Source organism: Diceros bicornis, chromosome 2 (assembly GCF_020826845.1).
Source record: "Diceros bicornis minor isolate mBicDic1 chromosome 2, mDicBic1.mat.cur, whole genome shotgun sequence".
Lineage (NCBI taxonomy): Eukaryota > Metazoa > Chordata > Mammalia > Perissodactyla > Rhinocerotidae > Diceros > Diceros bicornis.
The window spans coordinates 27,494,554-27,509,293 of record NC_080741.1 but is presented as its reverse complement, the minus strand read 5'-3'; the positions used below and the strand labels follow the sequence as shown (position 1 = coordinate 27,509,293).

The following is a 14,740-nucleotide window of genomic DNA, read 5'->3' as shown; positions in this document are numbered from 1 at the left end:
ACGGGGAAAGACTCCATCCTTCAGCATTGTGTCATATTTTTTCTTTGCCCCTGTCTTTTAAGATAACCCAGTGCAAACATCAGAAAAATCTCTTTCAGTATTTTCGCTTTCTGCGTTAATAATGAAAACAAAACTTATCACCAAGTACTGAGGTTTTAAGATATGTGTGGCACACACCTAAATGTTCTACAGGTATTCTATCATTTAGTGATCACAATAATTTTAAGAGGTGGATATTATATTCCCCATTATGTGGTTGTGAAAATTAAAGCTGAGAAAGGTTAACTAATTTGTTTAAGAACTTAAAGTTAGTAAGCAGCATAACTTGGATTTAAACTCACATTTCTAAGATTCTAAAGACCATATCTTAATTATGACACTGTACGTACTATCAAAACATGATTTGTGCAGGTCTAAGTGAATCATGCTATTGATACACTAGCATTAGGAAACAAAATTATCAAAGAAATACATTTAATGAGCAGCAAATGCTCTACTTTTTAATGGTTCTTGAAATTGCCATGGAGCGACCACGCAAATTATCGCAAAATCTCTGCCCTTCTGTGCTCTTCTAATCAAATTTCCTGTTCCCTAAACAATAGCACTTAGGTTGGAGAACAATCTCTTTCCACTCGCCTCTGAGGGGACTAACCCCGCGTTGCCCGTGGATTCTGTAATAGCGCCCCCTAGGACAGCTGCCGGGCAAGACAGTGCTGAGTCTCCTCAGGACTCACGCCCAGCCCACCTCTGTGTTTCTAGACCTGCAGCGAGACTCAAATCCCAGCAGGCCCCGAAAAGTGGGGTACAAAGTGAGACCCATGAGGAGATGCACTGCAGTTCAAGATGTCAGTCACCATCTGGCTTCCCCAAGAAGCGGATTCTGAGATGAAGATTTGCCTGCAGGAAGTTTATTGGGGTATGCTCTGGGGTTGGTGACTGTTGGTGACAGGAAAGGAAGAAAGTTTGGGCAGAGGAAAAGGTGGGCTGCCCTGCAGTCACAACAGAGGCCGCAGCCAGCCATGTGGGGAGCTCTGGAGCTGGGCTGCCTCATCAGAGTTGTGCTGAGTTGGAGCAAGGGAGCTGGGCATTTATAGCCCTACAAGAACCAGTCATGGGACGCTGGTTGCCCCGGGGAAGGGGGAGTGACTTTGGGTAAGGCGGCTGTCTTCAGTTGAGTATAATTCCCAGAGAAGGCTGAGAGCTGAGGGCTATCTGCAGGCAGCATGCCCAGCAGTTGGACATAAATCCTTCAGTCTCAAAGGGGCATCTGAGCACAAAATCCTCTACAAATATATTATCATTCTATTGCTGTTTCCAGTCTACTGTGAGGGACTTTATAAGTTTTAATGGGCTTTCCAAATGTTATATTCTTTTTACCTAGAAGTTTTTATGAGAAAATCTATTTCAAATACAAAAGGTATGCACTCAATTTGTATCATGATGCATTTAGAAATTGGACTCGCTGTAAGTCTGAGGCTCCACTCCATTTCTATCAATCTTTCAAGCAAAATGATATAATATATTTGCTGACTCCTCACTGATGAAAAAGGAAGTAAATAAAAATTAATTAGACAATGTTCTAAGTGTTGTGCACATACAATACATTGTTTAATCGTCACAGTAAAGCAGTGTGATAGATCATAGCAGTCCCATTCTGCACATGAAGAAACTGAGAGAGAGGTTAAAGAAATTGGCCGGAACTACATATCAAGCGGCTGCTTCAGGAATTCCCCCTTTTGGTGAAAAAGGTGCACTATGTGTCTGTATTAGCTATACATACCTGCAAACAAATTACCCCCGAATAGGTAGTTAAGTAATTAACGTTTATTGCCTCATGTAGTTTCTGTGGGTGATGGAAGTAACTCAGTCGGGCGGTTCTGGCTCAGGGTTTCTCATTCTGTTGTAGTTGGAATGTCAGCCCAGGCTGCAGTCCTTCAAAGGCTTGACTAGGACTGAAGACCCACTTCCATGCTGGCTCCCTCCTCAGGCTGTTGGTAGGAGGCCTCAGTTACTTGCCACATGGCTGTCTCCATATGGCTGCTTGTGTGTCCTCACAACGTGTCAGCTGACATCCCCCAGAGATAGAGCGAGGAGGAAGCCGCAGTGTCTTTCGTGACCTAATCTCACAAGTCACACACTGTCACTTCTGCCACATTCTATCATCCTATTCCTGAAAAGTGACTCACGAAGTCTGGCTCACACCTGTGGGGAGTGCAGATGGCTGTGCTTTCGGGGTGGGGAGGCGGATGAGTAATCTAAGGCCCTGTAGACATATTTTAAAACCACCACAATGTTAAAAATGTTAAAGTAGCACGCATGCTTAATTTTCAAAATTTTCATCACAAGTTAGGACCATCGTTAATTGAACCAACTTTCTTGATTTCTGCAGGAAGCAGATCCTTTATATGGAAATATTTACTTAGTTTTGAATATAGATTTGCTCATAGTAAAGTGTTGTGAAGTAGAATGAATGTTAATTCTTTATGGCAATTTTGAATATTCTAAGTAAAAGATTGTTTTAATGCCATAATAAATATTTTCAATGTTAAAATTATTGTATTTACAAATTTATTCAGTGAATATTTATCAAGTACATGCTATTCACCAGTGCTGTTCTGGGTGCTGGGGATAAAGTAACAAATAAGACAGGGATCAAAATATGCCTTTATACATCTTACATTTTAGTGACAGAGACAAACAACAAGCAAGGAACAAGATGAATAAATAAAAAGTAATTTAGATAGTGATATGAGCTATGAATCAGGATAAAGTAATTGCAGGTGAAGTGTATGTGCACAGGAACAGTGGTGGAGGGTGGGGGCAGAGGAAGGAAGGGCACATTTTTGATACGATGGTCACAGAAAACCTCTCTGACAAGATAACACTTGACATGTTCAAGGAACAATATGGAGGCTACTATGACTAAAACGTTAAAGGCATGATAAGAAGTGAGGTTGGAAATGTAGCCGGGGACTAGATCCCGAGAGTCTTAGAAGCTATAGGAATTAAAGACTTTGGGTTTTACTTTAAGTGTTATACAAGCCAAGGGACACTTGAGAACAAGAAAGTAACATGATCTAATGTACATTTAAAAGCAAGATTCTAGCAGTTCTTTGGAGAATAAACTCTAGTGGGGTAGAAGTTCAATCTGGACTCCCAGCTGGGAGATGACTGCAGAATCTAGAGATGACAGCATCTTAGAATAGCAGGAAGCAGGGAAGGAAAGAAATGGTTAGACTCAGAGACAGCTGGAGAGGAGAGAAATAAAGGAGTAAAGGGTAACCCAATGGCTTTTGGCCTTATGGTACTATTCATTAATATATAAATGACTACTTTCCTTATACTTTATGCTCACTGTTGGAATGCTTTCAGACTTAGTTTTTCCCCTAGAAGAAATTTCAAAAAACAAACTTAGCTTGGGAAAATAGTTCTTTACAGCTATAATTAAATGAACATTTTCCCCATTACCCAAGCTATAGCCTCGTTAATTCTGCCTGCAGAGTATGAGGAAATCAATAAAGCTTTTAAATATCCATGATTATCAGTTCATTATACATTTGTGTAAAAGTTATTTAGTAAAAATATCATTACTTAATTTTAATTTGATGTGATATTAACTTTATTATCAATTTACAGTTTCTTTTGATAATATTTTTTATTCTTTAGTAAGAGCCTGAATGTTCTCCGTCTGGTAATTGAATAATGAAGCAATTAGAACTGGAGCTCAAAACTCTCTTCTTTAATTAATACTCACTGTTTTTGGAAAAACTCTCATGTGGATGGCTTTTCATATTAGATTTTCGCTTATTTTCTAATTGTGCAGTGCTAACTTAATAATCTACTGTGTCGTGTTATGTATCTACCTTTAATTTGAACAATCCAAACTTTCTTTATGCTTTAAGATCACTAGTTTCCATGGATGTTAACATGTTTTAAATGAGAATTAAAATTGATTTATTGTTCAAATAAGTTTTGGAAATATGAACAAAGTTCAAAAGGAAAATTTTTCAGAATTTTCTAGAGCGTTTAGTATACTAATGTGCATTTTTTTACAAAAAGGAAATATGGTTTACAAAATTAAAACTTATTGACCAAATAATGGTTTAATTTCTTCTTTAGAAAAAGGCTTGCCTATCCCATTCTCTTCATTAATGTTACTCTATTCACTTAATTATGGAAAATAGAGTGTGTATTGGTAGTTGATTGAAATTCAGTTTGACTTTAGTCGCTATCATTAATTTTTCAATAAATCTTTGTTCAGCATCTATTATAGGTGCTTCGGCTCAGGGATACAGCAGTGAACAAAACTGACATAATCCCTGCTCTTTGGAACGGTCTCCATGTGAAGCCCACATACCTATTGGAGGACCCAGAGAAATTCCTAGAAGCTGATGAATGGTTTTAAAGGGAATACATTCCCAGATTTCAATTCTGCGCATACTCTTCCCTAAAATGAATGTACTTGAGAAAGCCCCTGGCAAATGATTCCTGCCCACTCCTACCCCCTACCAATACTACAGCAAAGGACATTCTCTAGCTTTGCAAAAGAAAGGGAGACCTGTCACCCGTCTCTCATCTTACTTATCTTACTTCCATGCCTTGTTTTAGAGGAGAAGGTCCTCTCAGAGCCAACCTCAAGGTTGGTGTTGATGTTAAGAAAGCCAATAACCCTAATCCACTGGTTCTCTCACACCCCCGCTGGCACACTCACACACACGGTCTCTGTTGTTCTGTCTCCCTCTCCCTTTCCCTCCCTTCCTCCTCATTTTCTCCCTCTCCCTTACACACACACACACACACACACACACACACACACACACACACACACAACCGGTCACTTAAATGAGAAGTTTGGTGTTTTTTTTATCAACACTTAGTACTGACCAGAAGAGCAGTAACCCCCAGTGATTACATAGTGACATTTTGAAGACAAAACTTCTGATAGGTTAGTTCCTAAGCCAGATCAGCAAGTGATTTTCCAGCTGCTTGGCTGTCCCCAGGAAAGTGTGTCACTTCTAGGTCCTTTACCTTCTCTTCAAACCAGAGCTAGTAGAAGGTTTTGGAGTGAGTGAAATACAGCTCCTGTGAGTTCAATTACATTCTTGGCTAATAAGGATCACTGAAAATGATGTTAAGAGGAAAAGCGAGATACCAAACTTCTTGCTATGGAGGTGGCCAGTGGTCCATCTAAACATTAGTCATTTCTGTTACAGGCAACCCACAGGGCCTTAGCAAATATACAACGGAAATTATAAATTAAGGTTAAAATTTCAGGCTGGCTTTCAAAAGTTCATTTAATACATCATAAATTTGAAACAGGAGAGATTTGCAATAAAAATATTTAAAAATATAAAGAAAACACATAGTAGGTTTCTATTTTTCTTTTAGGTGTCACTAAATTGTTTAAATATCAAAACTCTCAAATTAGTTCATAGTCCTGAAATATTCTTTGGCAGCACTCATTTGCCTGCCCCTACCAGCAACTCCCTGCCTCCTATACCCCCTGACCAATTAGGGGTTGGAATTGCAGCCTCATTTTATGGTACATCCACTATCTGGATGTATTCTGTGAAGGCCACAGTCGTGTGAGAAGTGGGAGACAGCCAGGACGGGCAACCCTATTTTGTCAAGTCCTCTTATAAACAGTGGCCTTCAGGAGTGCTGCTACGTGGCTTGAATCCTGGAGGCCTGGGTCCCAGTCAGCTGTTGATAAAGAGAGGCAGCTTGTTGGAGGGAGCTCACATCAAATTCTCTTTCTCGTTTTTTATTCTTCAGTTAAGTTACACTGAGTCACATCTCTCTCATTTGAAGTGAAAAGTGTTCTAACTAATACAGTTTGTTTTGTCCAACAAGAAATTGAATTATACAGTGCCATAAAGTTGAATTATCAAAACATGAATTACGGATAATTTAATAAGTCATCTCTCTTTCAACCAGCATAAAATTCTTTTCTGCCCTCTGTCAGCCTATGCAGCATTGCCTAAGGGTCCAGCGTAACCATCTGGAATTATTTTGACGTGGTCTTCTTTCCTTCCTTCCTTTCTGCCTGCCTGCCTGCCTTCCTTCATTTTTTTATTTATTTTCGATTACACTGCTTGATTGGGATAAACAAGAATATGGCGTAAATGCCAGGTTTGGCAGAGTGAAACCATGAGTTGTAATGATTTTCTCCACTTGTCTTTATTTCAACTGATCTGATTATCTGCCAATTTGGTGTTTCCAGCAGGCGGAGGTCAGAAAAAGTAAATTGGGCTGAAAAAATGCTCTGGAGTAATTTGCATCTGTTTTTAGGTAATGGGATTGCAATATTGGTTGATATAATAAAAATAAAATACTGATTTTTCTACTTCAATTCCTTTTCCAAAGCAGTTAATAATGATGTGTACTGTTATATCATTTTGAATGTTTACTGAGTTCTAGGAGCAGTGCTAGTCACTTTAAAATGATTATCTGATTTAATGCTTAGAACCTATGAGGTAGGTATCATTAGTATTGTTATTTCTACTCCGCGAGAGAATAAACTGAGGTTAAGAGAATTTAATGAACTTGCCAAGGTCACACAGCTAGTGAACAGCTTGGCTAGAATTCAAATCAGCTTTATGCATCTCTAGAGCCTGAGTTTTAACCACAGATATCTTGCACAGGATCACACAGCAAATGATCAGATGTGGTTGGTTCAATTATTGGATTCAATCTTTCATTTCTCGTGTTTCAGTTCCCATCTCCGCACAGCATCATCGTGGATGGAGAAGTGCATATCCCAACCCTTCATTTCAGAGTTAGTCATGTGACTTACTTTGGCCAATACAATTCTGGCAAAAACGATGAGAACAGAGACTTATGTGCTTACACAGTTGCCTTCTTGCTCTGAGTGTCTGTTGCCCATTCTGCCTGGGCTCCACCATGTGACACATGGGGTTGAATTGAATGGAACCTGCAGCCTTCAGCCAAGCCCAGCCAAACCAGCTGAGATCAGCTGATTCCAGTCTATCCTCAGACCTCTGAGCGTGAGAATAAGTGACAGCTGTTTTAATCCACTGAATTTTGCTGTGGTTTGTTACACAGCCTTATTATGGCATTAGCTGACATGTGCTGTAGAACAGGAATTTGAATTAAACTGTCAAACTGCACCAGCTGAATTTGGTCTGTAGACTTGTTGTTCGTTTATTTTGTTGTTTTGCTTTGTTTTTTGGTCAGAACCACTTTCTTTTCTTTTTAATTGGAATGGCTTCAGGAGGGCATGTACCCTCCAGTGTGCATGGTTCCCAAAACTCAAGCCAGTTCTCCCTGGGGCTTATTTTACCCGGTTACATGCCCACTTTCCTGGCCCTTGACAGAATTTAAGCTTGTGTTCTTTGCCAGAATCTTTAATAGAGAGTCTCTAAGCTTACACATGGGTTACTTTACCTCCTTCTTGCTTTACTCTCTACAGATCTGTATCTCATATTGAACTTTTTCGAGTCAGAAAGCTGGATAGTTTGTGCAAGTCAGGAAGAAATATTCACTGTTTGGGATTGTTTTTATTTAGTTTATTTTATATAAACATATATTTTTATATAAATATATATTATTTAATGGATTAATAGAACTTTAAAATTAGGGAAGACCTGGGGCTGGCCCCGTGGCTTAGCGGTTAAGTGAGCGCCTCCGCTACTGGCGGCCCGGGTTCGGATCCCGGGTGTGCACTGACGCACCGCTTCTCCCACCATGCTGAGGCCGCGTCCCACAGACAGCAACTAGAAGGATGTGCAACTGTGACATACAACTGTCTACTGGGGCTTTGGGGGGAAAAGAAAAGGAGGAGGATTGGTAATAGATGTTAGCTCAGAGCCGGTCTTCCTCAGCATAAAAAGAGGAGGATTAGCACAGATGTTAGCTCAGGGCTGATCTTCCTCACAAAAAAACAAACAAACCAACCAAAAAATAAATAAATAAATAAAATTAGGTAAGACCTGAGAAATTAACTCATTAAAAACTGTTTAGTTTACATGGAAAAATGATGTGGCTTATATCTATTTAATGATTTAATCAGAAGGCAGAAGCTCTCCCTATTGGCATAGAGAAATCAGGTGAACTGTTAATTTACAGTCCGGTTACTAGTATAATTTGTCATTTAAATTCTTCAATGTTGGTCGCCTGAAAATTAATATAAATTTTAGTAATTGCTCATTGTTTATTCAAAGTAGATGTAATTTAATATAGACACATATTTCCCAGTTACCTGTTGGATGTTATGCAGTTTAATCTATTTTAAAGTTTTTCTGGTTTCAACTTTTCCTTTGTTCATACTGGAAAAGCCTTAAAATTATTCCATAAAATAAATGTCTTCTTCCAATACAATTTCATTTAGAAAAGTACCCATTGTTGACTCATAATCTGCTCCAAATAAAATACTTTCCTAAGGACAAGATGACACTCAGCTCTACCCATCACAGCTGGAATGTAGCTTGTCTTGAATGAATTAATGAACAGATGTTGAATTTCATAGATATTAAAAGTGACTCATTTAGTAAATCTCAAGGTATTTGCAACTGCTTTGTGAATGAAAATGAAAGAAGAAAATGACGGTTGATTAATATCAATAGAAGAAGAGAAGGAAATTGCTTTCCTTCAATAGCAGTTCTCTAAACATTCCAGATAGAAAACATGGGGAAAAATGACTAGTGGATTGTCCATTCTGATTAAATGTCAACAAACCACCTTAAAAGAAATTTTAAGCAATCTATAATGTCTTTTTCATATGAATATAAGATGTAATGGGCTGTCAAGGCATTGTCTTTTTTAGAAATTGTCTCTTTTGAGTATTCTGGAACAGTGAGAGAGAGAGTAAGAAATAATAGGCCTGAAAACATATGGTTAATGAAATTGCAGCAAACGTGAGCAGTTTTAGAAAAGAAAAGTTTATCTGGTCTGCAAAAACGTGTATTAATGCTTTGACTTGAAACCCTAAGTGAATATTTTCCTTTGACTTTTTTCTCTTAGTGGCCATTTGTTTATTCCACTTAGCAGATCCCCTGCTGCCCACTCCGCTGTCATTTTGCTTGGAACAGTTGTGCTGAGCCACTATCATCAATTTTCCTCCCAGTTGAATCTGCCAAGGCTGACAATTATTATACTAACAAGTGCTTGTTCAGTAATGTTCAGTCATTCAGATTGCCTCCCTCATTATTTTTCTTCCCTGGAGGCAATTGATATGAACCATCCCTAGCTCTTCACCTGGGGCTTAGAGATAGAGAAATTTGCTCAGATCTCAGTTATAATTCTATCTCTGATTAACGGCAAAGAGATTTGAGTCTCATTTCTTAGGCGTAGTTGGAGTCCCAAGTAATAACACATAGACAGCTTGGTCTTGACTCCTTTGTCTCCAAGCTTCATTGGTTTGAGGGAAAGGTCTGGATACCAATAGCAAAAGGGAAAACATGGAAGCTAGATTTTCTGAATAATCTTCAAAAGTGACTACAGCATTTTATACATAAAAATTATTTTTAAATATCACCTTACCTCAGCATTAGAAATGATAGTGAAACGTGTAGAGAAGTTCCCACATTCTGGGGTGGTGTTAGAATGAAAAGTTGCACATGAAGCACTCCTATCTCTAAAGTTCTCAATAACTTGGCAGCAACTGGAATTGAAGTGGAAATTGAAAGCGTGGTAGGAGCTTGTGGGATTCTCTTCCCAGCTTGACAATGGAAGGAGAGTTCCGAATGCCGTGGAAGGCTAAATTCTGTTTTGTGTTCTGGGTTGCATCTCCCTTCCCATTTCTCAAGAACCGCTCTCCTTTCCTTATCTCTTTCTCTGTACTAGGTTTCTGTGTATGTGTACTGTATTAAATCACACTAAGCAAAAAGAACGCTTCTTACATTCCCCCCATTCTGCACCATAATTCTAATCCTATTTATAGAAAATCATTACTAGGAACTGTCTACATTTCAGTCATCAATAGGACTAGTTCATTTCCTCCCTTCTCTCATTCCTCACATTCAGCTGAAGTTCTTATCTTTTTATTTTTTTCTTTTTAAAGACTTTATTTTGTTACAGAAGTTTTACGTTCGCAGTGAAATTGAGAGGAAGTTACAGAGAGTTCCCATATACTCCCTGTTCCTACATGTGCATTTGGGATATATAACCCAAAAACCTTTTTGCTTTGTTCCTTCTAAACCGAATGACTGTGGCTTCTGTTCTCTGAGTGGCAAAGACGTCAAGGAGATAATTGTGTGGCAGAGTCAGCCAAAGTGGACTTCTCAGTTTGGAGTCTTGTTCAACTCTGGAACATTGCAAACAATAGCCTTGTTAATTGGGTCCAGAAAATTAAAGGACCACAACTGATCCTAGTTGTAAGAATTAGAATTTTAAGTTAGTCCCTTGATTTGGTGATTGCAAAGTTCACACCTCTTGCATAATATAGAGATGAGTGGGCACGCGTCGCCACACTGCTTGGCAAGCCATGCTATGGCAGTGTCCCATATAAAGTGGAGGAAGATGGGCACGGATGTTAGCCCAGCGCCAGTCTTCCTCAGCAAAAAAAAAAAAAAAAAAAAAAGAGGAGGATTGGCAGATGTTAGCACTGGGCTGATCTCACAAAAAAAAAAAAAAAAGAATTAGACCTGAATGACTATAAGCTCAAGGAAATACCTTATTGCAAAAGGATTAGATGAACACAGTCTCTTTTGCAGTAGAACAATTCTTTAAGACCCTCAACTAACCATACGTTTAGTAACACAAAAGAAATACTTTTTTAAAAAACTCTATCACAACTAGGTATAGCACCCCAACTGTAGAGCAAAGAAAGTTAGGTATCCCTAATCAACTGTATACTAATAATGGCTAATATTGAACACAATATGGGCCATACATAAGTGCCCTGTGGATATTAATAATTTAATACAGCAGCTCTAAAAGGGATAGAATATGATCCTCATTTTACCGATGGAAAGGGAAGTTTGAGGATAAGTGAATTGTCCACAATCTCATAACTCTTAAACAATAGGACATGTGTTTGGGTCTAGCCGGTAGGATTCCTTATAGAATGCACAAGCTGGAAGAACCTAAGGCCGATTCTAGTCCAATGTTTTAATCTAATCTGATAATTATTTTGGTAGCATATCTGAGAGGTGATCATCTAACTTCTACTTAACACCAACAAAGGTGGACGCAGGTGCTACTGGCTTCCATGTTTAAATATATTTCTAACTTCTATAAAGCATTGAAATACAGCTGAGTTTATATTTACTGGTCTTAATTCTGTCACCAGGATTTACTTTGTATGAATCTACTTTGTTTTCCACATGGAAGTTCTTCAATAATGGAAGACAGATACTATAACCTCACTGAAATGTTCGTTCTCCCATCTGAACATCCCTGTTTCTTCAATCATTCTTCAAAGGATGTGGCTTCCAGGCATATTCATAAGTCTCAATTCGGTGGACACCAGCTCTTCAATGTCTCTCGTAAAATGCAGTGTTTAGCACCTAAAATGATATTCCAAGTGTAATCTGATGAGTGCAGCTGAATACAAATATAACCTCTATTGCTGTGAACAATGTACATTGATTAATTCAGTCTGAGCCTATTTTATTTTATTTATTTGTGTGTGTGTATGTGTGTGTGTGAGGAAGATCAGCCCTGAGCTAACATCCGATGCCAATCCTCCTCTTTTTGCTGAGGAAGATTGGCCCTGGGCTAACATCCGTGCCCATCTTCCTCTACTTTATATGGGACTCCACCACAGCATGACTTGACAAGTGGTGCATCAGTCCACACTCGGGATCCGAACCTGTAAACCCCGCACAGTGGAAGTGGAGTGCGCAAATTTAACCACTACACCACTGGGCCAGCCCTCGGTCTGAGCTTATTTTAGTATCCAAATCACCCTGTTGGTTCATATTGAGTTTCATGTCATCTAAAAACCCCGAGACCGGGGCCAGCTGGTGGAGCAGTAGTTAAGTTCACGCTCTCTGCTTCAGCTTCCCAGCGTTCACAGGTTTGGATCCCCGATGCAGATATACACACCGCTTATCAAACCACGCTGTGGCGGCATCCCACATATAACGTAGACGAAGATGGGCACAGAGGTTAGCCCAGGGACAATCTTCCTCAGCAAAAAGAGGAGGATTGGCAACAGATGTTAGCTCGGGGCTAATCTTCCTCACCAAAAAAAAAAAAAAGACCTTTTTAGCATTAATAATACTGTAATTAAACTATGTCTCCCACATTCTATATTTTTGAAATCATTTCAAATTTTGTCATCATTTTCAGTTTTCATTGTGTTTTTGCCTAATATAACCTTTACTCATTCTTCTTTTAATAATATCTTCCTGATTTTCTTTGGTGTGTCACTTTTCCAACTTGTATTCATGTGGTTGTGTGGAGCCATCTCTCTCTTTGGGGTGGGCATGGGATTCATGCCTGGCCAATCAGAGCACCACATTCCTCTGGCTGTAGTCCAGTGATGGTTAGTTGATCTATTTCAGAACCAGTGATATACAATTCTGGGTCATTTGTAGAGATGTTTCCAAGAGAAATTTTCTCTTCTACTGGACCTGAACCTGAGAGGCAAAATATCAACCCTCATAGTGACAGGAGCTTTCTCAGGAGCCAACACAGAGGAGGGCAGAGAAGAAATTTACAGAAGGGGAGAACCCATTTGATGACCTCTTTTGAGCCTCTTCATTCAATTTTGTTTAATGTCTACCTCTAGAATTTTCAGTTACCTGAGCCATAAATGCTCTCCTCTGCTTAAGCCTATTTGAGTGGATTTCTGCCTCTAGCAAATAAGACAATTGACTAATACAAACATAGCACAGTGCAATATTTATTCATTCAATTTCATTTCATTTGCCTTCTCTAGTGTTTCCAACCCAGCAACATTTTTGAAATCCTGATTCCATTAGTTTTCTAACCCAGCTTTGCATCATCAGCAAATTTAAAAAGTCTCTCTTCCCTGTGTTTCCTTAAGTTGTTGACAAAAATCTGGAACATCAAATGGCAAGTCTCCTAAACTCTAATTAAGACCTCATTCCCATAATTCTTTATAATGCCCAAAAAAAATACCATATGATGCAATCTACATATTTAATAACCCTAAAAACTTGTGATCAGCATTATTTTTTGTATCGATGTGTGATTTCTGAAATTTATTTTTTCCCTATTTTAGAAAATCAGGATAGCAAATTCACATCACCCATCACAACCACAGCTTCTGGAGTCAGACTGCTGGAACCCAGCACTCGGTCTGCAACACATTATTTGATGTTTGGTGAGTTAATTAGACACTCTGAGCTTCAGTTATCTTATCCATAAACTGGGGATAAAAATCAAACCTTCCTCGAAGACTTGTAAGAATTAGATCTAAATAATGCATATAAAGAATTTAGTCCTGTATCAGTCAGGATACCAGTAGACAACAGATGATACATTCAAATTAGGATAATTCACAAAGAGTTTAATAAAGAGGCTCTTTACAAAGATGTGGGCAGCAAGTAGGGGAATCAGGAGGATAATGGTGGAGGCCTAAGCAGCGAGAGGAGGGAGCTGTTGCAGAAGCTCAGAAGTAGTCAGGTAGATAGAAAAACCTTCAGAAGAGCAGTGACCATTAGTGGGGACACACAGCCAAGCTTTAGGCAACCCTGCGTGGAAGCAGCAAGAGACCAAATACCCAACCTCCTGCTCCTCCCATTGTCTATCTCCTGCCAGGGATCCCCAATGGCTAAATCCAATTAAAAGCTGGAAGACATGACCACAACGGTATGAAACTAGAAATCAACTATAGGAAGAAAATCAGAAAAGCCACAAATACGTGGAGATTAAACAAAATGCTACTGAACAATGACTGGGTTAACGAAGAAATCAAAGAAATCAAAAAATACCTGGAGACAAATGAAAATGAATATACGACATGCCAGAATTTATGGGATACAGCAAAAGCGGTTCTAAGAGGGAAGTTTATAGCAATACAGGCCTATCTCAACAAACAAGAAAAATCTCAAATAAACAATCTAACAATGCACCTAAAGGAACTGGAAAAAGAAGAACAAACCAAGCCTAAAATCAGTAGAAGAAGGGAAATAATAAAAATCAGAGCAGAAATAAATGAAATAGAGACCAAAAAAACAATAGAAAAAATTAATAAAACCAAGAGCTGGTTCTTTGAAAAGATCAACAAAATTGACAAATCTTTAGCTAGACTCACCAAGAAAAAAAGAGAGAAGGCACAAATAAGTAAAATCAGAAACAAAAGAGGAGAGGTTACAACAGTCACCTCGGAAATACAAAAGATTATAAGAGAATACTATGAAAAGCTATATGCCAACCAATTCGACAATCTGGAAGAAATGGATAAATTCTTAGAATCATACAACCTTCCAAAACTGGATCAAGAAGAAGTAGAGAATTTGAATAGACCAATCACCAGCAAGGAGATCGAAACAGTAATCACAAACCTCCCCCAAAATAAAAGTCCAGGACCAGACGGCTTCCCTGGGGAATTCTACCAAACATTCAAAGAAAACTTAATACCTATCCTTCTCAAACTCTTCCAAAAAATTGAGGAGGGTGGGAAGCTCCCTAACTCATTCTACGAAGCTGACATTACCCTGATACCAAAACCAGACAAGGACAACTGAAAAAGAAAATTACAGGCCAATATCACTGATGAACATCGATGCAAAAATCCTCAACAAAATACTAGCAAATCGCATACAACAATATGTTAAAAAGATTATACACCATGATCAAGTGGGAT

General features: G+C 38.7%; 1 protein-coding gene across 1 annotated transcript in view; it reads left to right on the top strand.

The window, feature by feature from the left end:
• The window catches only part of LOC131411502 (uncharacterized), a 291,360-nt gene extending 278,061 nt beyond the window's left edge, over positions 1-13,299 (top strand). Inside the window, exon 4 of the mRNA XM_058550423.1 lies at positions 13,154-13,299. Coding sequence (XP_058406406.1) covers positions 13,154-13,299 — 146 coding nt within the window. The remainder of the gene's footprint in view (positions 1-13,153) is intronic.
• Positions 13,300-14,740: the final 1,441 nt, after the last annotated feature.